General features: G+C 33.8%; 1 protein-coding gene across 4 annotated transcripts; it reads left to right on the top strand.

Annotated features, from left to right (window-relative positions):
* The first annotated feature begins 3,026 nt into the window (after positions 1–3,026).
* On the top strand, positions 3,027–25,163 carry LOC110690460 (tobamovirus multiplication protein 1-like). 4 transcript variants are annotated; one of them, XM_021867311.1, is made up of 14 exons: positions 3,030–3,469; positions 3,574–3,701; positions 5,147–5,197; positions 6,019–6,052; positions 7,244–7,330; positions 7,418–7,469; positions 7,658–7,832; positions 7,977–8,072; positions 12,033–12,093; positions 22,389–22,453; positions 23,016–23,090; positions 23,257–23,332; positions 24,366–24,532; positions 24,658–25,163. In XM_021867311.1, exons 2-14 carry the CDS (start codon positions 3,597–3,599, stop codon positions 24,679–24,681), a joined length of 1,068 nt encoding a protein of 355 aa, XP_021723003.1. In that variant the 5' UTR covers positions 3,030–3,469; positions 3,574–3,596; the 3' UTR covers positions 24,682–25,163. The 4 variants fall into 4 exon arrangements, 3 of the variants coding, with proteins under 3 accessions (XP_021723003.1, XP_021722994.1, XP_021723011.1); XM_021867319.1 differs by lacking the exon at positions 3,030–3,469 and adding an exon at positions 4,829–4,873 and having other exon boundaries at positions 3,613–3,701; XR_002505104.1 differs by having other exon boundaries at positions 3,027–3,701; positions 24,353–24,532.
* Positions 25,164–26,280: the final 1,117 nt, after the last annotated feature.

Genomic DNA, 26,280 nt, shown 5'->3' with positions numbered 1-26,280 from the left:
ATCTGGTAGGTTTCTTCAGGCTTGGAAAGCTACCAAACTCATCAGTCGACTTTCCTCAAGCATGAAAAGTGTTTTAGTGAAACGTCATCCGGTGGATTCTGATGAGTCTATTATATATATATTTTTATTCCCCGTCCCATGGTCATATTTGTGCTTATTTTAGCTCTACGGAGCTATTTTTATTACTAATATACGTTTTCTAGTGTTTTTGTAGAGTTGGTATTATTTTGTAGGAAATTGCAGATTTTTTATAATTCCCGAGCTTATCAAGCCACTACGAAAACATTGGAGTTAGATCGTATTTTATGACCGTATAAATTAAGCTCAAGGCCGAACTAAAGTAATTTAGTTTGGTGATTAAGGGCTCGATTAGTAAAGAGGTCCAAGTTTTTAGAAGCTAATCAATCAAGTATTGCGGACCAACCAAGGAAAGACATTGGGCCAAAGAATTAATCAGCCCAAGCATATAAATACAAGCTAACATGAGATATGGGGCGTGAAGCTGGCGGGCCCGATCAAATGGATCAAAGCCTGTCGGGCGAGATATTAATGTTTTTGGGCTGCTGATATCTTAGTTTGAGATTTTGTTTTGGGTTACAAAGTAAGTCGGTGGACTTAGTTTTTATTAAGTGGAGTTTTGTTTTGTTTGAGGAGTTTAGGTGGGAATAGAAGTTGACATTAATAAACTTCCTTTTTTCTTATAAAAGGAGGTAGTAGTATTTACGTAGGAAAGTAGTTTTCTTGTCATTAGTTTTAGATTAGTTTTAGTTTAGTTTTTTTTTCTTTTCTCTTTCTCTCTCTAACTTTTTTCCCTCTCTCCTCTAAATTAAACTCTTAGAATTATATCTCTCTTATTTCTCTCTCTATAACTCTTGGTTTAATTTCAGTAATTTATTCTCTTTCTTTGATCATGTCTTCTTTAATTACTTTGTTTAGTTTATATTTAATTATGTGTGAGTAGTTTTCTTTCTAGGGTTTATGGCGATCCATAAATAATATGAAGGGATAATTTATTGTTGTTGATTATCAATGCTAGATTATTTTCCTATTGATTGATTTAATGCTCTGTGACTAGATTAGGCCTGATCTTTTATGCATGAGTTTGACAATATTGATTCGAGATTCGAAAGATGAGAATTGATGTTTAGGTCTAGTTTCAATAGGCAGGTTAATTTATAAATGGTTAAGTCGAGATTCGAGAGATGAGATTTAATACCGATAAATTAATTGTGTGATTGTAATACGTAGCGAAAGCCCTTTATAATGTGATTAATTTATGCATTGATAATTGATTATTATGTTTTATCCTTGAATATTATTTATTAGTGAACCTATGCTCTAGGCCTTTTAATTCATTGTTTTCTCCTTATTATTAATCTTCGTAGTTTAGTTCCTTTTGATTATAACATTTTGGTTACTTGATAATTTAGATTACTTTAATTAATTAGGAATAAAAGACTTGTTTCTCTTTGGATTCGACCCTACTTCCCTATCTACATTAGTTAGTGAATTTAGGAATTATTTTTGATTAGGTAATACGACTTTAGCCTGTCAGTCGAGATTCGAGAGATGAGATAATTTGGACGACCGGTTTAGGTTCCTTTTTAATCTTGTTATTAATTCAAGTGATCACTAATATTTTAGAATAAAGTGTTACACTAATATTAAACCAATTTAGCCTAATAATAGTTTGGAGCAAATTGAATCTTTGTTTGCATGCCTTTGAGATCGCATGAATCACTTTTCACTATAAGAATCAAGTAGAGGCCAATATGGGAGAATGTGACTCCATGACTCCCTTCGTACCATCATCCCCGATCCTCCTTTAATTTCGTGGTTCCGAACCATATAGAGTTAGTAATCTCATGGATTATGAATGGGGTGTAACCTTCACGGGTCAATCGTTGTTGCCTTTCGTTGTCCATTAATCGTGGTTACCTTAAATGATCCGTGAACGGTTTACAAGTTCCTTTAAAAATTGTTGGCGGCTCCCTACTTTCCTTGTCCCTAATCGTATTATGTCAATTCCCACTTCCTATGAGTTCCAAGCATATTCACACATGCTTAAACGTAGACGCACTTCGAACGACGCCTACATATATGATCAAATATTAACAAAAAAAAGGTTAAAAAGGAAGGGGAGTGGAAAAAACAGCATCTGGTTGTGACACGTGTCACTCCCGGTGTCTGTTTTAGTATTAACCTATTGATTGATTGAAAACCCTTGATCCAAACCTAACCCGCTTAGGGTCACTCGGGTAATCTTTTACCCACATAGGACCTGTTCACATTTACTGAACTGAACTGAAATAAATATTTTATGAGATAAGGAAATTAGAAACCGAACTGAACTGATTGGAGCTGAATTGAACTGAAATTAAGTTGAAGTGAACATACCCATAGGCCATAGTATGTAAAAAACTAATTAATATTCATTTTAAAAAGTAAAAACAAATACATCATTTATTCATTAAATTAAAGATACTACAAGAGTTTAAAGATAGTAGTTTAGGAACACAACTATACATAAAAATTATCCCGAATTAACCGCCAAATTTCAATTTAAAAAGTTGAAATTTTTGTGTCCGTCAAATTAGCTGCCAAAAGTTTTCAAAATTTATAAATGGTGCCGAGGTAGTTTACAAAATTTAAAGTTTTGAATAAAAAAATTCGATTTTTGTTTACTAATAAATTAATAGGCTTAGCATATCATGTTCGCATTAGCGGGTTGTTGTTCAACCCATTTATTTAATCAGGTTATATCGGTAGGTTTCGAGTTGAAAATTTCAACCCTAACTTGACCCATTTAATTTTGTGTTGGCTTCGTACTAACCCAAATTTGTAACCAGATCAAGAATTCTTGATCTGTATCAACTTAATTTGAGTCGGGTATCATGTCGTGTTAGCTTTTGACAACCATACTCACATGCGAGCTATTAACTCTAAAAGATGATTAGTTTTGTGTTAATCAATTTGGGGTAGGATTACCAAATAGTTAGTGGTAGAAAATTTAAATCAAAATCCCACTTCATCATTATTATACGTAGTAAATTAAAAAGTAGAAATCATTTTAGGCTTTTTGTAGAATCCAAAATCCAAAAGATAAAAAATACCACAAGGAATCAACTGAGGAATCTTCAATGTAGTATCTAGAAACTCTAAATTTGAAAAAAACAAATTAATTAATTTCTTACCATCATCATAAATTATAATCCAAACAATTTTACAAATCTCCACTCTCGAATAAAACCCAGCTCAATTTTTTATTTATACTTTTTCATTTTTGTAATTTTTGTTGTTTGTAGTGGAGTTAATCGGGTTGCGGATCTGTCATGAAAGATACTGTCAAAAGATATCTTTTTCAATCCTTCTTACCGTATATCCCCCGGTCCCAAAAAGCTATTCAATTTCACCCTTTTTTCATCTCAAATTCTCAGAAAAAGTAGAGGAATTAAGGGTATATAAAAGGGTATTTTTTTTTTTTTTTTAATTTTGTATTTTTGGGTGTTATTTATTTATTTTTTTTTATTTTTTTATTTTACAATTTGAGTGATTTGGTTCGAATATATATAGTGGGAGAAAAAGGGGGAGCAAGAATGTTGGAATTGAGAGATTACACTTGCTTTCCACCTTTAATTGTTGTTGTTTATGCTACCCTTGCTTGTGTTGATGCGGCTATTGCTGTGATTGCATTTTTTCAGGTAATTTCTGTTCTTAATTCTATTAAATATTAAATTATAAAAAGTACTTTGTATTAATTAATTCGTTATGTTGTGTAATTTTTGTTTTTGGCTGCTTGTTGTTTTTGTGAAATGTGGTTGTTTTTTATTTTAGTTGGGTGATTTGGTGGATTTTTGTTTTGAATGTGGGTATTAAAATGAGGGGAATGAGTCGGTAGTGCTTTTGGGTGTTTGAGTTTTTATTTGCAGTCATACATACTGGACCTTGTGTTGTTGATAATTGGAAAATCCGTGATGAATGGTGTTTGAATTTGATTGATAAATTCGAGATTTCGAGTGCAGCATTATGAGAGTGAGTTTAGGGGAGTAGAAGAAATAGTAAGCGTTTGGTGAATGATGCCTTTTGTGTTTTGAGGAAACATGTAGAGATGTGTTCTTTCTGTAGAGATTGTAATATCAGATTGATCCTTGGCTTCCTTTGTGAGTGAAGCCAATGTGATTGGTATGAGAAATGTAAAGTAAAATAAATGATTTATCAAAGTAATTTGGCTGGAATAGATAGGCAGATAGAGAGTATAGGTCAATTGCTTTCAGCTTTCTATAGTATTATATATACTATGGAGTACTTTCATAGTTTCATTAGTTGTACCCACTCCAGCCACCGGTATATCATTTGGTTGTCTTTAGTGACCAAGTTGTCATTTTAATTCTTGAGATATAATTGGTGCAGTGGTTGCATTTGCCCTTAAGTTTAATGAGTGTAATTTTGCCATCTCTTGATACGATTATACACCATGTTGATTCAATATTTTTGGCTCATGTACTGTGTGGTTCCCTTGTGTTTGCCTATCCCTTTATTCATAGTATTTTTCTTAGGATTTTAAATTATTAGCAGTCAAACATAGGGAGGCCAAATCTATAAAATGGGTCATAGCAAGTTGGTTTGTACAGCAATGTGTTGATTAGAAGTTTAGAACATGGATCTTTAAACAACCTTAAGGTGACAGTGCACAGGAGAGATTCTGGAAGCTCTTACAATTCTAACGCTTGCTGTTTTTATGGTTGATTTCATGTGTGTGTTTGAGTATCTCACTGCCCTATCTCTGTTTGCCTCCTCTCCGGCTTTCATGCATGATGGATGATGGTAGAGCTAGGAGACATGAAAGAACCCTCACAATGGTGAGGTGTTGATGGTAATAATATTTTGGATAATACCTTGTGCTGTTTATTGGCCTATAACAACTTTTATTTCCTGAACTTAACCCTATTTTTTTACTGCTAAACTTTGTAAAGAAAACATAGCAGACCTAGTTGATTAAAAAATATCTTGTTAAATTACCTTTGTCCTCATTCTAATTTGAGCTTTGCTTCGACTAGTATCATTAGTAAACATCTTACCTTTTTTCTTTATGATGCCAACCTAGCTATTTAACATCTATGTTCTTTTTGCTTTTTTATGCTTTTAGTTGGTGAGGATCCACTCTAGAAGTGCGCAACTTGGTTGGACCCGGCAAAAGGTAAGTTTTGCAATCATATTAGATTGTCTTTCCACATTCTTAACGTTGCTTTGAACTTGGCTTATTTGTAGCTTTGGTTTGTTTATTTTCTATGCGTCTAGAGTTCTAGTGCTTTGGCCTTACTATTGTGATGATTAGGCTACTAGGGTTGGGTATTAAATTATGCTAGTCACTATTACTGAACTTTCTGATATCAAAGGCTCCTGGCTTATCTCATTAGCTACTATTGCTTCCAATTGATGTGGTGCTATCCATCTCTTGGCCTTAACAACTAAGCCAAATACTTTTATTTATTGAAATAATCATGAGGCTTCAACGGCTAAAGTGGTCGTAATGGCAAGTTTTTAGCTTTTGGTCTTATATGGTAAATTTCCATTTACTGATTTTATCTTTTATGGATTTGCCTTTGACTGCCGGGGGTCAAAGAGTTTTAAAAAACGTTCTTGAAAGCACAAAGAGTAATTGATCATCATTATCTCGTTATTTAATACGAATCGGTGAAATGGCCAAATCTATAAAATAATTCAACAAGCTCTTGAAGCAATTCCACTGCTAGTACATCTGAGAATTCTTAGTTGGCTAGTTGTATAGTTGTGTTGACTTATCGCCTCATTTTGTCTGTTCGATAGATTTGTTGTAACTCGAATTCATATAGGGAGAACTAGATATAGTTTTATTACTTTTTTTTTTTGAAGGGATATAGTTTTAATACTTCTGATTACAAAAAATGAGCACTAACCAAATATCCATTAGAATGTATCTTTTCTTTGTGCTTGTTCTTCTGGCTGACTTAAACTGAATCAAGTTTCTTTGTATTGCAGGTCTTTCATCTCATGATTGGTCTTTGCAATTTGGGTAAGATAGTTGATGTCCTTTATGGAACTTGCTTATTTGCTGCTTTTAGTGATATATGAGAAAGATTGTTTTTTTGAGATGAGTATCTTTTTTATTCCTTGCTGATGCTTGAAAAAATAGTTTGACTTCATGCTGCTATCTATTAGGGACTATGCCTTTTGTTATCTTCTGTTGTTTCTGTTGTCTTGTTTCTTTTTTTCCTTAATTGTGAATATATGATTATTCTGGTAATGCTGGCACATATGAAGTTCCCAATCACCATGCACAAGTTTCTTCTGAACTTTTACAGGCATTTTGTAAATAATATTGACCTTTTCTTAGCCAAGTCTCATGTTAGTGCTAAATCTTGTTTTTTGTTTCATGGTTCAACATCTATTACATCGTGTGATGTTAACTCTTTTTTACCAAGATTGTAACTTTTGCAAGGATTCCAATGTGTCTAGTAGGTTCCTAGTCTGCACACCAACTAAACTATTAAAATAGCTTTGCCAAAGTCTTATAAACTTATAGCTTGATATAGTGGGAAGTGTACATTGGGATTTAAAAAGATGTCAAAAATCTTGGCTTGTAGGGTGGCTATTTACTTTTAAGATGGATCTGACCATAGTTTGCCTTCCCTTGCACACTTCATATTTTGGAAAAGAACATTGATACTACATATATAACAAAAAAAAAAAAAAAAAAAAAGGAAAAAATAAATAATATAGCTTGGTGTTCATTGGATTGGTTCTTACAATATCCATAGATAATTCCCTGATTTCCTTATTGTTTTTGATGAATGAGATGGTGTGACCTGTTCTTTTGTAATTTTAAAATAATTCATGAGGTTTGATTAACTTAAGCCCTAAGACCAGTCAACCTGAAAACCAGTAGGCCCCTAATCGACTATATGTCTGTATGCGCTGGTGTTAAGGATTTCTTATCTTATTTTAGATTCCATTTTTTAATTAATGGTATAAAGTTAGATTGAGAAGATTTATGTATCAATATAAGGTTCTCAACAGTGTTTTTTTTTTTTTTGTTTGTTTCATGAAATGTCAACTGCTAGTATTGATTATTGAGTTCAATTTTGTCATATATTTAGTGCTTATATGTAAGGTTTCGTATGTATTTAAAAAATCCGCTTTGTGCAAAACTGTATCTTTTATGAGAACCAGATTTACAAAAAAAAGGATCTATCTTTTGTTGCAGGGTATGTTGTTTTCTTTGTATTAACTCTCATCGCTACTTGCAAAGGATGGTCTTGCTGGTCAAGCTCCTGCGGCTTTGTGTTCATGGGTAGATATCAAGCTTGTTATGAATTGACTCTGATATAGCATCTGACTTTGTTAATTTTTTCTAACTATATTTTGTTTTCTTATGCAGCCTTCCCTAAGATCCTTTTATTTGCAGCATTTCTTCTGCTTCTGTCATACTGGTATGTCAATTATTGCTATTGTTGTTGCTAATACTGGCATTACTTTACTGTACTTTGTGGAATTTTTTTTCATTTAATACATCATGTTAGAATAGGTTGACATGATTGTTGCCTTCTTTGTTTTTTAAGTTCTACACTAATGTGCTGTTAATAAATTATTGTGTGCTCTCTTGCTGGCTTTATTTTAGGGTGGATCTTTGCCACCAGGCTGATGATGAAGAGGATGATGGAGACAGTAGTTCTTGTGAAGCTTTGTTGGATAAGACCAACAGTAAGCCACCTTTATCAAACATTGATGGTAACAAAAATTGTCTACCTGTTCCATCACTTCATGTTGGAAGCCGCCAAAGATTTGTTATTTTGGTATGTCATTGATAATATTACAATAAGGTTGTTTATATATTTTACATTGCGTTAACCTAAAGCATATTATGAATAATTATTTAAGCAAGCTTACAGGCCATATGTTTATTGAGCTTTCTTTTACAATTTTTATTTCTATTCCAGACTATGGTTGTAGTTCTTGTTCTAATGACTGCCTTTGCCGTGCTAATTTGGATTGGGATGGGAAGGAATCCGATTGATTCATCAACTGTTGCTCGGGTATGAGTTTTTGAGTACCTTTTCTTTTGATTGGTGTTTTATGTGTGCAATCTTGTAATTGTGTATGTGGAGGTTGAGTAGCCTAGTTAGAGGAAATTTGGGTGAAACCCATGTCTATCTTGTGCAACTTGTAGAAAATGTAATGGGTATATTGACAGTCTTTCCTGTGTGAAGTTAAGCTATATTTGAACGCTTTAAACTATATTATGTTGCTTTACAAATAATATGGTCCAAATGATTATTTTGTTATGTCTTTTTCTTTATATCGTATCATTTCTTATGACGATTCATGTTAGCCGACCCCAAATCATTTTAGGACTAAGGCTGTGTTGTTGTTGTAGTACAAATAAAGATATATATATATATATTTTTTTTTTTTTTTTGGGTGTTTAGAGAGCCACAAGGGCGATGGTGAGAATCGATCCCAAAATCTCATGGAACCGGGAGGAAAGCTCTAAATACTTGAGCTGTCCCTCACTCTCTCATAAATAAAGATATTATAACCTTCTATCTATCCTTTTTTCATCTGAATCTATCACGTTAACATCAAAATCAATCCTTTTACATGCACCCAGTGCACATTAGTGTTTCTTGTGAATAGTACATGAACAAAATCTCAAAAATCTTAAAAGCCCAGCAAACAATGGAGGAGGAAAAAAAAACCCTCAAACAACAATGGCAAACAAAAGCTCAAATCCTCAAACACCAACGCATGCATTCAATTTTTGAATTCGAATTGTAAGAATTTGATACAAGGTATTCTATAGTAGCAATGAGGCCAATGACATGTTCGAGCTCCAATTATTAAAAAATAAAAATAAAAATGAACTTGAAATCAATAAAATCTAGTTTGATTTCTGACATTAATTTTAGTTTATTTTTTCTTTTTTTTTTAAAAAAATGGAATTAAAACAAAAAGAAAGTACTTTTTTTACTTAGAAAAGTTACTTTTAAATATACAGAAAGTTACCCTTAGATTCCAAAAAGTTACCCTTAAACACACAAAAGTTACCCTTAAATATACAAAGTTACCCTTAGATTCCTAAAAGTTACCCTTAAACGCACAAAAGTTACCTTTAAAATTATAAAAATTACCCTTAGATTCCAAAAACTTACCTTAAACACATAAACGTTACCCTTAAATAAACAAAAGTTACCCCGAGGGGAGAGAGACTAAAAGAAACCAAATGAAGAAAAAAAAATCTAGGAAGAGAAGCAGTTATTTACATAAATGAGTGGATCAAATGCCAAAATTTGCTAAGTAAGATCTTCAACTGGATGATGAACAACGTAAACCAATGTAGATTTCTTCTTCTTCGAATCTTTTGCTGCTACCATCTTAGATAATTATGAACAAAAATTATTGAAATTAACACAAACGGAGAATAATCTATGATTTAAAAGATCAATATATAGAAAGAAAATTGTGTGAAATAATTTAAAAAGGAAGAGAAAGTTGTGATGAAAGTGAAAGAAGGTGGTAAATTGGTACTAGATAGAGGAAAAAGGAAAGTACAGAGATACAAAAAAAAAATGATCTAGAAAAAAAGGTTTCGAAATCAAAAAATCAAAGGAGTTGGCACGTGTGAATGTATAGCAGCAGACCTAACTTTCCAATTTTGCCACCATTCACTAATATGTTGTAAACCGGCTATTTTAAAAAAAATTTGTGCATCAAAATATTTACGATAGCGCATCTTTTCCCTTGTTAAAAAAATCTTGATGTATGAAGCCAATACAAGTTTAATATTTAGGCCTCATCAGTAGTGACTAGCTTTTGAATTTGGTAAAATGACATATAGGGCCATTTGTGTATTTCTTTTTAGTAATTGATCTCCTTCATTCAGTTTCATTTTTCACTAAATGATTGGAATTTTGATATGAAATCTGCAACGATTGAACTTGCTTGCTGTCTTTGGTCTTTGAAGTAATGATCAACCTGGAAATAGAATGCTTTTACTTTATTCCGGAATTTCCAACATACTAATATAAAAAAATTAATTTGGTGGGCACTTCAAAAATTAGCATATCTGGATTAACATGCTAACTGTATCTACTATCTACTAAATTCTACATGGACTTCATCTTATGTTCCACAAAACACACTTTTTCTTTTGGATTGTAACAATTAGTTTACAGTCTTTACACACTTTGTTACTTTACATGTATTAAGGAGTAAGACAACATTATTAAAAAGGTTATTCCGTACTCATTATCGCCTATCCACACCTATATTTTCTCACACACCTAAATAATAACTTTACCTACTATGATGTGCATGATCTAATCTGATCTGAATCATTCTGATCTGATTTCCTGATTTGACAAAACTTTGGCTTTATTTGTAAAGTAATCGTAAAATAAAATATCAAATGCGATGTCATCAAATTCGTATGAATGTGTAGTTTCCAAATATAAAATTTCCATAATTTTTTTAATAACAGAGTTTAAGATATATATTGATAAGTAATCTCAAACAAAATATTTGATCATTTATGAAATAAGCTAATATTTGCTTAAATAAGCTTGACTGAACATAGCCATAAATTGTTTGATTTTCTCTCTTAATCCTTGATAATTGATTTCCCACTACCTCACAATAATTATTCTCCTTAAACTATGTTCCCAGCAAAGTATGTAAACCTTTTTGGGATGGAAGGAGTAGCTACCAGAATTATGTGTCATTGACATGGTCAAATGAACTTAATGTGTCCATCTGGTAAATGTTTCCTCAGAATTCTCTCTGTTAAACATATTAACAGATATGAATTCAGTATTCAGCTGATAAAAAAAGCTGTAGCTTTGTGGACATAAATTTGCTGTAGGTATGGCTCCCTTTCCATTACAAACCCGCAAAGAGAAGTGCTTTTGCTACTGAGAAAGTGAACGGTTGGCGGGAAGGTTCAAGACTTAGCCAACCGTTGGTATTCGAGGCCTGTCTACTCTATATAGGGCCATGAGAAATTTGAATAGGTTCATATTACTTTCAGATAGTATTCGTGTACTCCCTCCGTGTTTTTTTAAGTGTGACACTTGTCAAATGCGGAAAGATACATTTTAATATTATCTCTCTTCTCTCACGGTCCCCACCCAAATCCATTACTATTAATTCTTTCTTTCATCTCACATTCATTACTTTCTAATAAATTATTTATCACACTATCTTTCTCTTACAATTTTTTAATACTCCAACTACCCCAATTACCTCTTATTTTATTTATAACAATTAAATTGCTTAAAACTATGTGCCGGTCAGGGTGTAACAAAAAGCGCAAAGGGAGTATTGAAGTTGGTTAAAGGTGTAGGTTAGGTCCATGTGGAGTTGGGTTAGTATCTTTTCAGGTCGATTGTTTACCAAACTCAGACATTTGGATATGCCTTTCAATTCCCAGCAATTTTCCTTTTCTTAGCTTCTCCTGTTCTAGAATTATATTCTTTCTTCTGTGCCAATTGCAAACCTTTCATTTCGAATTTCATTTTTCATAACTTATTTCAGGTTGCCTTCAGTTATGGCTCTTCTGTGCATTATATGATTTTGGTATGGGTCCTTGGTGGGATGTGCAAAATTGTGTTGGGTAATCGAGTCAATTTAAATATGATTGAATTGACAGATATTGTTGATGTCTAATCTGGTTTTAGATTCCTTCCAATCAATTTTTTTGTCTGAATTGATTTTAACCTGTTCAGTCCTTTTTCCAAGTTGTTGATTTGAAGAATGAGCAATTACAGAAAATTCTATGTAGGAACAAAGATATTGATAAATTTCAACTAGTTATTGCAAATCTTATATATTTCCGGAAATTAGTAAAAAGATTTTGATGGATTTCTTTTTTATGTAATGAGTGAAAATGGAAGTCTATTTTGCTGGTGTTCTCTAATTTCATGATAATCTCTTGTTTGTGTAAATGCAACCTTGTTGATGACGCTGTGGTAGAGAATGACTTCAGAAACACTGTGCAGGTCTATGTGGATATTTTTGCAGTCGGCATATTTTTGTTGGGAGGGGCATTGGCATGTTACGGTAAGTGTTCTCTGATTGCTTGCTCAGAATACCTTATGCATAGGTTATGTACTTCTGCTATTGCTCTCACTTTCATATTTGAGATATGATAAGAAAAGGAAAAAAAAGAGCATATATGTAGGAGGATAAGATGTCCTTTTCAAGAAATTATGATAGAAAATTCATGCTCAATACCGTGTTACCCTTTCTTGATTCTCTAATGTCATGTTATGATGATGTTGATTGATAAGCTTTGTGATGCTAGTTTAGAGTATTGACTTAGAGATATATAGAAAGTACCAATGATTTGCAAAGTGAAAAATGCTGTTTTGAGTAAATGATGATAGGTTTGACAAAATTGAACATTGTGAATTGAGTTATGTTACTCGGACACGGCATTTTTGCCGTCATACCCTACGACATGGACTCGGGTATGAAATCCGTTCCGGACTCGTCGTGTAGCTCTCGAGTACGGCTATGTTGTCTTGAAGCAGGGAGGAAGATGGAGTCACAGTAGCCATTGAAGAAACGAAGCTTCTAGAGAGAAGAACGAAGTAAGCAGCCATTAAAGAAAGATGAAGGGTTTTAATTATTTCTTTACCTTTATTTTACTTTTTTAGGAATAACTTTATTTAAAAAGGCCTTTTGATTTCCTAAGAAAGAGATGTACAATACCTCTTTTTTTTTTTAAAAAAAAGGCTTTGGGGTTTCCCAAGAAATTGGTACAGAAAAGTTGTGGTATTCATTTTTTTTTTAATAACAAATCTGGTTTGGCTTCTAAACAAGCTTTCATACGATTTTAAAATGTTTAAAATATTATATTATTTATCTTAGTTATTTAAAAGTTTGTACTACCTCCGTTTCATATTATTTGCAACGATTAGACATTTTTCCTCTACTTTATGTCAAATCATTGCACATAATATGAAACGGAGGTAGTATCAAAATTTATATTGACTCAAATTTTTTTGATATTTGCCAAATATAAAATAAATAAAAACGTTTTTCTTGTTGATTTTTTTTTTCCATTAAAGATATTTCCGTGTTCGTACCCGAGTCCAAAGTTAAGACAGTGTCCCCGTGTCCTAATTTTTTTTGAAAATGACGTGTCGGACAATTAAATCCGTACCAATATCAAAAACCCGTACCCATGTCAACGTAACATAGGAAGTGAGTCCATAATGAATGTATATTTTTTGGGTTTTTTTTTTTCCTTTTACTTCCTCCGTTAACTATTATTTGCAACAAAGGGGGTGTTTGCGGACTACTAGGCAAAATTTGTTTGTGAGAGTAAAATGGAGAGAGAAAAAGTTGGGTGCATGTGAGAGGAGAGAGATAGAGAGAAATGATTACCTAAAAAGGAAAAAAAAACATTTGTTGCACATAATAGTTAGCATCCATTTATAGTATATGTTGCAAATAACTGTTAACGAAGGTAGTATTTTGGGGGGGGGGGGATTATAAATTACAAATAGCTTTTAACATAGCTTTTTTACACGAATTTCCGGAGTCTACCTTACTAGACAACTAGCATCAAAGTTAGACCCGACAAATGGGACGTTTGGGTCGGGTCATTTCAGGTCGATTAACATTCGGGTCGGGTCATTTCAGGTTTTGGGTATGATTCAGGTCAAGTATCGGGTCGAGTTCAGGTATGATCATTTCGGGTGTGGTCAATTTTGAGTAAGTATTTTGGGTCATATTCGGGTCAGGTCAAAATCACGTAAGGTCATGTTTGGGTTGTTCCATATGTGGATCAAGCTCAAATCAATGATATTATACTACCTTCGTTTCGCATTATGTGCAACAAAGTGACTTGCAACAATTCCCAAGACAATTTTTTTTTTTTAGCAAAGATTAGTAAAGAAAGGGGCATGTGAATAATTCGATGAGAGAAAAAGTAAACTCACTAGCACCCACCCCACCACCACCAACACTCTTTTCGACACCAACCTAACACCACCAACATCTAAGGCCGGCAAAAACTGATCAGAAAACCGGACCCGAACCTGACTCGAAAATAGCGGGTTAGGGTTGAAGTTTTCGACCAAAAAACATAAATAAGGTCGACACGAACTCGACATAAAACTTAAATGGGTTAGGTTAAGGTTGAAAATTTCAACCCAAAAACGAAACCTTCAGCCAGCCCAAATTTGAAAAGAGCCTCCTTATAAACTCAAAAACCTTATAATCACATCTTTTTTCTCACTTTCTCCCAGCCGTTTTGTCTGCCCTTCTCTCTTTCTTAAATTTTCTCTAAAATCCTCTCCATTGTTGTTTTTCTCTTTGAAGCTACTCTAAACTCCATTGAAGCTTGTCGATCTACTCCACTTCCACATTGTCGGTCTAACTTCAATTTATCATTGATCTAACACCATTTCATTTCGTAACTTTGATTTATTTATTTAATTTTGTTGGAATTTTGTTTGAGTGTGGTTTATTTCTTTGTTACAGAAATAATTTCACTAAATTGTGTTTGGGGGTTAAAAATAGTTTAGATTATTGGAATTTTACCCACCTTATGCTGAATGTATGTATATACTTCGTTTAACTTTGTGATTTAATTGGATGGTGCATGCACAAGATTCGGGTTATTTCTTATGCTTCTTGTGCTCAAGAGTCAGGGAGTTTGGACTTTGGATGGAACCTGTAGTTGAAAAATAAAAACATACTTGCTTCTTATTTCTAATCCTACCTTATGAATTCCGTTTAATTTGCGATTTTAGATTCTTCGTAATGAGTTTGTAAATGTAAATCTATTTATATAAAACCAAAACCATCCTTTTATAATTTTTTTTTAATAAATAATGAAATTGGTCGAAAAATCAGGCCAAATCAGGTTGACCCGAAACTGACCCGAACCCGAACAGATCAAGTTCGGGTCAAGCATTCTGACCCGAAATACTAAACAGGTTTGGTTCAGGTTGAAGGTTTTTGACCCGAAACTGAAGTGACTCGAACACTAAAGTGACCCGACCTTTGTTTGCCACCCCTACCAACATCCACCCAATGAAACCACCACCACCAACACCGAACCTAACATGCCTCCTTCCCCAACACCCCCTTCACCCTTGGCGACCCCCAACTCAACCTTGTAAACTACCATGAAACAACATACCCCGAAAACCTTAGTCTACACTCCCAAAATCACTGTACTTACGCACCTCAAAACCATCTCCCATAACCTTGAAAAACTCAACCATAAAACCCACCTCTTACGAGAAATAACCACCCAACAACCCAAAAAAAATATGAAGCCAAAGCTTAAAAATGGTAGATTATTACCTTCTAATCATCATTTAGGGCTTTATTTGGTCAAATTTGACCATGAGTTTTCATAGTCAAATTTGACCATAAAATCCTCAAGCTTTAGTGGTTTTGACAATCATATCCTCAAGTTTTAATGGAAGATATAAAAAAAAGGAAAAGAGAAAAGTAGCATCCAATGAAGAAGAAAATACACTGTCATGTGTGCGAGTAGTGAAATTGTCACTCCATTGTGAATGAAGAGAAAGAGAGGAGTTTCGTGGTGGTCGGAGAAGTTTGGTGGCGGTGACCAAAGGGAGCAGTGGTGGTGGTGGTTGATGAAAGTTTGGTGGAGGAGAGAGAAAGATGAATAAGGGAAAGTCTGGAAGATGATGAGTTGAATCGGTGGTTGAATGGTAGTAGTTAGGGGAGGTTGATTTACTTTGAGGTTAATTAATTTGTGTTTGTAATTTAACCAAGTCTCATTTAGTCTTGTAATTGTGATTTGGAAATTTTAAGTAAGGGTAATATAGTAATATTATACAAAATATTTTACTATAAGAGGAAAGTTTTTGTTTGTTGCACATAAAGTATAGCATTCAATTTTGGAAAATGTTGTTGATAATATGAAACGGAGGTAGCATTTTGTTATTGTTATAATAAGAACTATTAATTTGGTTTATGAGCTTGGCTATGATTGAAGATGAACGATATGAGTTATATTTGGCATTAGGCATTTTTTTGTTCAATTATAAAGTAATTTTAGTTCGGGATATTTTGGATATCAGGTCTGTTCGGGTCAATTTCGGGTTTTGGGTTTGTTCGTGTCAAACACTTTGGGTCAATTTCGGGTCGGGTCAGTTCGGGTGTTTGGTCAACTCGATATTCAGGTCGGGTATGGGTCGGGTCGGGTCAACTTCGGGTTACAAGTGAATTTCGGGTCAATTTTAGGTCATGGGTTGGGTCATTCGGGTCGGGTCATCGGATCTAGATCAAGATTGCCAGCTCTAATCAAAGTACATATATTTAATCTTTGGTTTATTTCCCTCTATTAATGATAGTAAATTGCAATGATAGTTATATAGTAGAGTAAGTGATGAGATAAATAACCTTTGCAATGAGTCACAACATATTGCAAACCTGCAATTCCCTATGCCAATAAGTAGTTGCCTTTATAGTATTAAATACAAGCCTACTCACAATAGAAAAGAAAATGGCCCTAATGTTCTTCCTATTACAAGCAAAGACCGCACTGATTATCAGTCTAAATTTCAGCAGCCTCTCACATGTTACAAGCTTTCCCAAAAAGAGAGATAATTAGTTAAAATACATTTGGGAGATGCTGAGTTGCAAATCTTTCATCAAAGGCTCTTTCACTGCCACCTTTCGGCTTTCACCCTTACTAAAAATTATAAGCCGGTTGGATTGAGTCAAATTCCAAAACAATTTACAAATCGATGCTTGATTCCTGGGCAGGATTCAAGTGAGGTCCCAACTAGTGCAGACACATAAAATCCCAGGTTAGAGCAGAATGTCTAAGATAAAGTTCTGTGCGAAGATTGACTATGCTTGAGAAATTTCTTAGGAATGAAAAAACCCCGACACCAAAAATTCTGAATGATATAGATCACTAATTTTATTAACAAGAATCTTCTTTCATAAGATAACTAGATAACATGGCTGACCAGTTCACAATTTTAGCAAGAGGCTGAGATGAACACCTACATACTTGAAAGGGAGTTCATCCTTAGAATAATGACTATTATTGAGAATGGCATCCTGTAACTTAGAGTTAACTCCAGCAAAGTATATGCAATATTTGTTCTGATTAGCCTTCTATACATAAGCCTTTGTGAATTCATAACAAGCTATATACAAATGTCTGACAGACTTCAAATCTCTTTTAGATTACATTGATAAATCATCAGCAAAAACAAAAATGATTGAGATTCAACTTCTTGCACTTAGGGTGAAACTAAACTTTTAAGTAGTTGATATAGAACTAAAAGCTACTCCCTCCGTATTTAATTAATTGCTCCACTGTCCTTTTGCAGCCATATTTTAATAGTTGGTCCGTTTCCTTTTTTGAAACTTTTAACAATATTTAACTATTTTCCTCCTCACTAGTGTCCCCTCATATCATATTTTAATGTTTTTCATATTCTCTTTCCTTCCACTTATACCCACCTTTGCATTTTCAGATTGTTTTATTCTTTAACCTGCCTCACTTCAATCTTAAATTAATGCTTTTCTACTATTCCTCCTTCTAAAACTCCGTGTCCAGAGAAGTGGTGCAATCAATTAATTACGGAGGGAGTATATTTAAATAATCCATGGTGATAGACTGATAACTAGTGCTGTCAAATTTCAAACCGAAACCGTTTAACTGCCCGAAACCAACCGACCCAAATGATAACCGAACCGATTAAAAACCGATTTTGTAAAATCGAAAACCGACCCGAACCGTATTTAAGTAAACCCGAAACCGAACCGATCCGAATAATGTCAAACCGTACAAGAACCGAACCCGTTAACAAACCGAACCAGTTTTAAACCGAACTGAAATCAAACTGAACCGAACCGTTGATAACCCGAAACCGTTTCTAACCCAAAACCGTTTGAACCGAGGTAAAAACCGTTTACACCGAACCGTTAATAGACTAGAACCCGTTTGCACCGAACCGTTTATAAACCGAACCACTTACAAACCGAACCGTCTATAAATCAAACTGTAATTTCGATGTCACAATAACTCATCAAATCATGATTATGACACATCAATTAGATGATTGAATAAGAAGCAGCTAATAACGTGATAGTAAAACAATAATAATTCATTAATACACTAAACTTTTATAATCTACGTTACTTCGTAATAAACTAGTAAGATCAATATGACTAAACTTGAAAATAACATGATATGTATTTTTAAAATCGATGAGAATTTGTATATAATATATAATGCCTAATGCCTAATATGAAGTGATGAAGTCTCGGCTTGATATAAAACTTGTTAACCAGCAAAAGGTTAGCAAGTACTATGAAATTTCAAACCAAAATCGTTCAACTGCCCGAATCCAAACGACCCGATCAAAAATCGACTTTTTAATTAAAAAAACCGTTCCGAACCATAATTTAGTAAACGTGAAATAAAACTGATCTGAATAACGTTAAACTGTATAAAAGGCGAACCAAAATAAAATTGAACCGAAAAAGAACCGAACCGTTTCTAACTCGAAACCGTTTCCAACCCGAAACAGTTTGAACCGGTGTAAAAAACCGTTTACACCGAACCGTTAACGAACCGCAACCTGGCTGCACCGAACCGTTTAGAACCCGAACCGAATTAAAACTGGTCAAGAATAAAGCGAAACCGAATCGAACCGATAACTATTTAAACCGAACTGAAACCGATCCGTGAGACACTTAAACCGATTTCAAACCGACCCGATTTAATACCAAACCGATTTCAAACCGAACCGAACTCGAACTGTCAAACCGTTTTGACAGTGCTACTGATAACAATGGGATATGGGGTCCTCTTGCCTCAAGTCTTCGTTGCTATAAAGAGGTCAGTAAGATTCCCATAGACATTGAATGTGTAATAGACTCAATAAGCAAGCCATGATCAGAAAAGTGCGTCTACAAATACTTGATGAATGGTCATTCTATTGAATGATTGAATCAAAAGCTTTCTGCAAGTCAATTTTAAGCACACATCTAGTAAAGTTGGTCTTCCTCTTGTGGGCTATGACTCTCATGACCGAGTAAAATATTGTCAATAATTGCTCCCTTTTTAAATGAAGTCAATACCCTCAGCATTTTATTTGTGAGAACTTTGGAGTTTTTATTTTTTATTTTTTTATTTTTTATATTTTTTTACTGAACATATATACTAGCAATTGAACATCAGTCCTTGACATGACAAGCATTAGGCATCTTTGAAATCAAGCTAATACATGGGCAATCAATCTGAGTCATAAGCTAACCATGAACAAAGAAGTCTTGAATTGCAGAGACGATATTAGAGCATATCACAATAATCCAGATGCTTTTGAATAAATGATCATTTAGCCCTTCTAACCGAACTGCCTTCGGAGAGTACATATTGAACAAGACTTCCTTGATTTCCTGGACATGTACTGCAAAGATCAACCTGATGCCGACTTAAATTAGTTAGGTCCCTGTCAATAACTCTTCTGATAACCAAAAGAATTGAAGCAGCTGCTGACTCCATATATTCTTGTACCGCTGTTTCCTTAATTACATAATGAGAATGAGCTCTGGCTCCATCATCCTTTGACTGAACCATTGCTCTTGCCTCTGTATGTCTTTAGCAAAATAATATAGATCACATATGCTATCATTCAAGTGAATTCAAAAGGCCCTAGATTTTTGTTGTCAAAATTTCTCTTTAATTATACTCCAGAAGCGGCTTCCTCTTCTCCTCAATTGATTGGGCATCCTCTAAATTCAAAAAGAGATGCTACTGAGGATGCCCCAAAATTTAAAGACTATAACCCTAGAGGATGGGTGGGGGGAGAGAGAGAGTAACTAGGGTTTATCTTTTTTTTTTTCCTCTAAGTGCACCTCCTTTGTATTTGAGAGTTCTTTACATTTTTCATTTTTGTCCGATTTATAAAGTTTTTAACTTTATCATTTATGTTAATATTGACATATTCCTTTTACTATACTATTCCTCTTACCCAACAATATTTACTCCTTTCAACTTATTCTTACTGTACGGCTGTACCTACCTTCTTTCTTACCTCATTTGCCTATTTCTTACACCCACTTATTAGGTCTACACTCTCTCCAATTACATTAATTTGTGTGCAAAAGTAAAAGTGGATGTAAGAAATACACGGATAATTAAGGAATAAAGTGTAAGAAGGTAAGAATGTAAATTTTGGGTCTACACTCTCCAATTACATTAATTTGTGTGCAAAAGTAAAAGTAGATGTAAGAAATACACGGATAATTAAGGAATAAAGTGTAAGAATGTAAATTAAAGAGTGGGTGGGAAGGTGTAAATATTGAAGGGTAAGGGGAATAAAGTGAGATTTCAAAAAGGGACAAAAACAGAAACTGTTAAGAAATCTTAGAAATGGAAGCAGTATAAGAGTGTTGGTAGTTTTGATGGTTATTAGAAGACACAATTTTAATATCCCTAAATTAATATGTTAAGTCTTTCCTCCCAATTGGCCCGACATTGCCACATTGCAAGATAAACAACTCCATGCACAATACACATGCACATCATTTACATAGAGCTGTTAGATGAAAAAATTCAAGTGAGATCAACAATAATCATATGGAGAGAAGTCTTTCTTTGTTATAGTCTTTGTTTGTTGTTTGAAGAATGAAGACAACTTGTCCTCTTGACTTTCTTCTACTAAATATATGTTGTTACTTCCTTTGTCCCATCAATTCTTTCACACACGGGTTTAGTTGAAAGCCTTGAAAAAGTAAAGCTCTAATAAAAAAAAAATTATGTGTATTGATGTGATGGAGAGAGATAAAACGGTTGTTTTGCTGGAGAAAGAAGCGTAAAATATCTTTATTTAAAATTTTGTTTGAATCCAAATAGAAGTGCAATGGATATCTTGGAAGTTAGAAATTGAAAGACAAGGAAGCAGGTAATATGTTTTTGTGTGTATCCTCTTTCCCTTGCATAGGCCTTTGGAGGACTTTTTGTCATCATATTTGTGCATTCATTCTGAAGTTAAGCTTAATAGCTTATGAAACAATATGACCAAGACGTCATTGGAACTGCCTTGTGGCTTTGAAGTGTGTTATGAATCACTCTCCTTGAGGCCTCATCTTCATCTTAATAGTTGGCGGTTGCCATGTGTTTTCATTGAATTGGTACTGTTGAATTGACATAGAATTATCCAAGTATGTTCTCATGTATTCTTCGTGAAACAATTTGAAATAATTGTGATCTATTTTTTAGATGACATATGTTGTTATTTGTACTAGGCCAATAATTAAATTAACTACAAACCAACATATTTTTCACTAATTAATTGATGCAGTAAGTCCATTATGATCTATTTTTTCTCTTGGCCATGGTTGCTTTGGTTGGTTGTTTTGGACAGCAAAATTTCTGATCTCAATTCCTAGCTTTAATTATAAAAATAAAACTTTCTGATTTGTGTATTTGATAATTGTTTTGTTTTTATTAATTAATTTATATTCTAAAGGGATTGTTGGTTGAAAATTTTATATTAGTTGTAGATGGGATATATTGTATGTAATCTGCTATATGGATTATGAAGAAACATTGTAAAGGTAATTTCTAATCTCAATGTTAGGTAGGAAACCTTACATTGTTTCTGGTGTCAATTCTGTGACTCAAAGAGCATGTTTGGTATGAGTAATTTTTGGGTTGAAAATAGATTCAATTAAATCATTACCGTTGCCAAGTGTTTGGTTAGAGGGATCGGTTAACATCTGTCATTACCTAAGGGTATTGGTTTCCACCCATTTGTTACCTCTTTAAAATCTAAGGTAACAATTACCCTTTCCTCAAACAAAAATAAAGGGAGTTAGGTTTAAGTGAGTCTGATCCATGGTTAAACCAAACAAATGAAAAGGTAACAGTTATATGATTCCTTTCCTCCTCCTAATTTGTTTCCTTTCCACTTCATTTCCAATACTCATACCAAACGGCCCCTAAAAGCAAAGGCTGTAAGGTATCCTACAGCTTAAAGACACCTAATAGCTGTTCGACACTGTAGTTTGTAGACGGAGCAAATGTCTGGCAAAACAATTTTTTGCTTATCTGACCGCAGCATAGTTTTTATTTGAAATGGATGTTTTTAAATGGTGTTTAATACATATCTGTAATGTTATTAATTTTTGAAAATGCTGTCTTAGTGATCATAGCTCTTGCCATGTATTTATGATGACGCAAAGCTGTCCTCAAGATACTCGTTTGCCGAATGTTCCGATTTCTGTGAACTATTTTGATTTTGTGATACATCTCTATGTCCTCTTTCTTAATTTTCTCGTTATATATTGTCTCTATTCATATCTTGTACTCAGTATCTCAATTTCATGCTCAGGACTTCTTATATATTTGAAAATGAGCAAGGTAAGATCTGAAGGCGCTTCATCTGAGATGTGGAAGGTATGTCTTCCTTGTGCTGTCTTAATCTCTTTTCTATGGGAATAAAGGAACATAAAGTGGGAATAGAAAGTTCAGGGTATAATTTCCATGTGCTGTTTTAAAATACTGACTTGTTGAATTTATCAAACAGCACAGAAACCTTCTAAGTGTTCTGTATTTTTCTGGTGTAAGAGTTAAAATATGATGGTTAAATAATGCTAGTTTTGTTAAAGATATATGGTTTATCATAGTTTTAGCTTGGGTAAGAGGTGTTGAGGCTAAGGGAGAAATAAGAGAATAATTTTTACCTTTAGGCCTTTAGGGAAGTACCCATAAGGTTCAAAGTTTCTATGGGAGTACATACTCTGGGGTACACATTTTCATTTAGACATTTTAAAGTTATTTATTTTGTGCGTATGTTGATATTTAAATCTGCAATGGTGATTAATGGTTTGTTACACTAGCATCTAGATATATAGGTTTTATGCACCAGAGATGCATTGCTGGAATGGCATCCCTTAGAAGTTAGTATTATAGATGTGCACATCTTTATCTTCATTTGATTACACTTTCTAATGTGCAGGTCACCGGTCTTGCCGTTGTTTCTCTTGTGTGTTTCACAACAAGTGCTCTTATAGCTCTTCTTACTGATGTTCCGGTATGTCTTGAATTTTTTTTTTTTTTTTTAATTTATCTTGGAATCTTGGATTTCATATTTGCTTTCATTCATATAAGATATCCTACTTGGATATGAATTGCCATTTCCTGGTTGTATTTTTTGTGGCATGTTAACCTCTAAAAGTTCTGCAATGCTATTGCAACAGGTTCTTTATTGTTGGCGCCAAGAGCACATTAGTGTGTATTGTACTGGTATCTTATTGATGTTGTATTATTTTATAGGTACTTGAAAATTTTCTCATCACTTCATTGTTTTTAACATTGAATCATTACTTTGTCTCTGCATAATTTTTAGCCCACATTTACACACATAGAAGTGGCAATCATGGTTATTATTCATCTATTAGCTATTCTGTAATGGGCTTAGAACTCTAAGGGAAACTTGTAAAAATGTTGTGCTGTGAGCACCACTATTATGGTACCTGACTTAAATTGAGATTCCCTGGACTGGTTTCTTCAACACCTGGTCACCTGGTTCAAAGTACACAATTATACCTTAGACACAAAAATTGATTAGAGATTTTTTTAGCATGTGATATAAATGGATACTTTTTTGCAAAGTTTTGCTGGCAAAGTTTTGCTGGCAAAGTTTTGCTGTAAAGCATGTCCAATGTAGTGGAATGCCTTCTTTCTTCGTTGACATATAATATTCTCATTGCTACATCTTTCCTTTTCTGTTTCATTATCTATGTTATCCCTATTCAGCCTTTATAGAATGCACATCTCCTGCAGGCAAGTGATAATTGAGTAGTCTGTGCAGAGCATCTGAGCATCTGTAAAATAAGAAAATAAAGCAAAATGAGATGATGAAGTAGAAAGAAGGTTCTTGATAAATAGAGTTATGGAGTTGAACTATTTTGAGAAAATAACAAAATTTTGTAATGGGGCGATAGAAAGATTGCCAAGAGCTCATACCTCGATTGCTTTTTAGGATCTTTTCACAGAGCATGTTTTGGAGTTGTTAGTAATGTAGAGGAATGCTAACTTCTGGCTATAGTGCTTTTAAAATAATGTTTATCCTCTAATAATATATTTCCTCCATCTCAAATCTAAATGATTGCATTCTGTGTTAGTTTATCTCAATGTAGTTGATCATTTTCTAAAAGACTCCGATTGGAAATGTTGATTGTAATTTGGTTTGACTGTTTTCATATCCCTGTTTACTTGCTGACAAATGCTTTTGTAGTCCTTGCCAGTATTGACATATAAGAAATTTTGATGAAGATTATGATTTTCAGTTAGCTCTTGCATGCAGGTTCATCAACACCCGCAGCCTTTGTATTGTGGGTCATGAGAGAGCTACCACCTTCTAGGGTAGCCGATAGAGACGAAGAATCAACAATAGTAACCTTCATTAGTGATGGGTCAACAGGAGTAGATAATCCTCAACGCTGGACTGCTGTAACAAGCTTGCAAAATCAGGTTTGCTGTCAGATATTTAGTTGCTTGCATCCTTCCTTGATGGTTATGCTGTCACCAAAACATTAAAGTTGTCTTTTCTTCATCTGGCAAAAACATCCAAAATAACTTACTTCCTACTGTCACAGGGTTCTAAAGCAAGTCCCATCTAATGTAGTGGTCTGAAACATACCTGGATGAAATTTCTTGGTCAGAATATTGCTATTATCATGCAAAAGGTTGGGCAATTTGACATTTTGAGTTTTGCAAGAAACTGGTTTATCGTATCGTGTGGTGCTTACTTGACAACCAGAGTCATACCCCTGTAATTCAATTGTTTTCTTTGAATTATCTGTACATAGTAGATCCACCCCTCTTCCAATCCTGAAAGGGATGGTTGGAGGACGCTGGAAGGTAGCCAACCTCTTTCCTGACATAGAAAAATGGGAAATTTTGTAGCTCAGCTCGGTGAAATCTGTCACTATGGCGAGTATAATCATAGTTTACATGCATCTATAAAGAATTGTCACATTGTTCTAACCCCTTAAATAGTGAAATTAAAGATAATTATAATTTTTGTAAGATATACTTTGTAACAGTTCACTTTCCCATTTTTTCTCATTTCTTTTAAGTGAAGGTTTGTTATGATATCCAATTTTAATTTTTAGTTAATGCAAGATTCTAAAAATTCTTGAGAAGTTCAATATGAAAACGCTAGAGTATTTCGTTCTTTTCTTTGCCCAGCAAATTTCACAGTAGCATAAAAATGCATGTGGTAGATTGGTGGTAGTTCAAAATTGAACTGCAGGAAATTGAAAATAAATAAATAATTCGTGACTACAATCATACTTTTCATTATACTAACAAGTGTTTAGCCCAGGCGATGCCCTAGATCGATACTTTAAATATTATTGTATTATAGTTTTCATGTGCTATATATATTGAGGCCGTCCCACTTGATATATTTGATAATCGCTTTTTGTTTATCAAATGATTCTTTTGTAAATAAGTCAAACAGTATTAATTGCCAACTCATGGATATGCTGTCAATTATTATTGTGTGGCATTTAACTGAGGCATCAATGAAATAACTCCGTCACAAATTTTCCTTCATTCATCAATGGTGGCCATAGAACCACCACCACCACCCTAACCAAACATGAACCTCCACCAAGACCATCTCAATTCCACCCATAACCCACCGACGACATCACCATTGACGGCTTTGCCGCCAAATTAAACTAAAACCCTATGAATAAAGGGTTAAACTAAGGGCATTGTCAACCCAAAAGGGTATTGGTGACCATCTTCTCCATTGAAGTATAGTTTTCTTTGCTTGATTTCCAAATATGCAGCTGAAAATGGTGGAAATTGGGAAAGAATTATAAGGAAGATGAAGGAGGAAAAAGTACTTCAAGTCTTCAATAGAGAAAACAAACGTTTATTTTGCTAACTCTTTTAGTAGGTAAACATTAAGTGAGTTTTATGACATGGAATTGTATCCATGTCAGTCATGGCAAAAGTACAATATAACCCCCTTAAAAGTAGAAAACATGTCCAAAATACCCCTTGATATGTTTTTTTTTGTTGATCAAATATATCAACATGTATTTTCTGATATTTTTATGTAGATGAATTTCGCTTTTAATTTTATGTTTTGATGTACATAATAATTAAGTATATGTTTTTTGTTTACTACTTCCGTTTCGTATTAGTTGCAACTTTGGAATATTTTATATCTCACAAATAATACCCCAAAGTTGCAACTAATA

The sequence above is a fragment of the Chenopodium quinoa genome, unplaced genomic scaffold (assembly GCF_001683475.1).
Source record: "Chenopodium quinoa cultivar QQ74 unplaced genomic scaffold, ASM168347v1, whole genome shotgun sequence".
Classification (NCBI taxonomy): Eukaryota; Viridiplantae; Streptophyta; class Magnoliopsida; order Caryophyllales; family Amaranthaceae; genus Chenopodium; species Chenopodium quinoa.
This window is presented reverse-complemented; position numbering and strand designations above follow the sequence as displayed.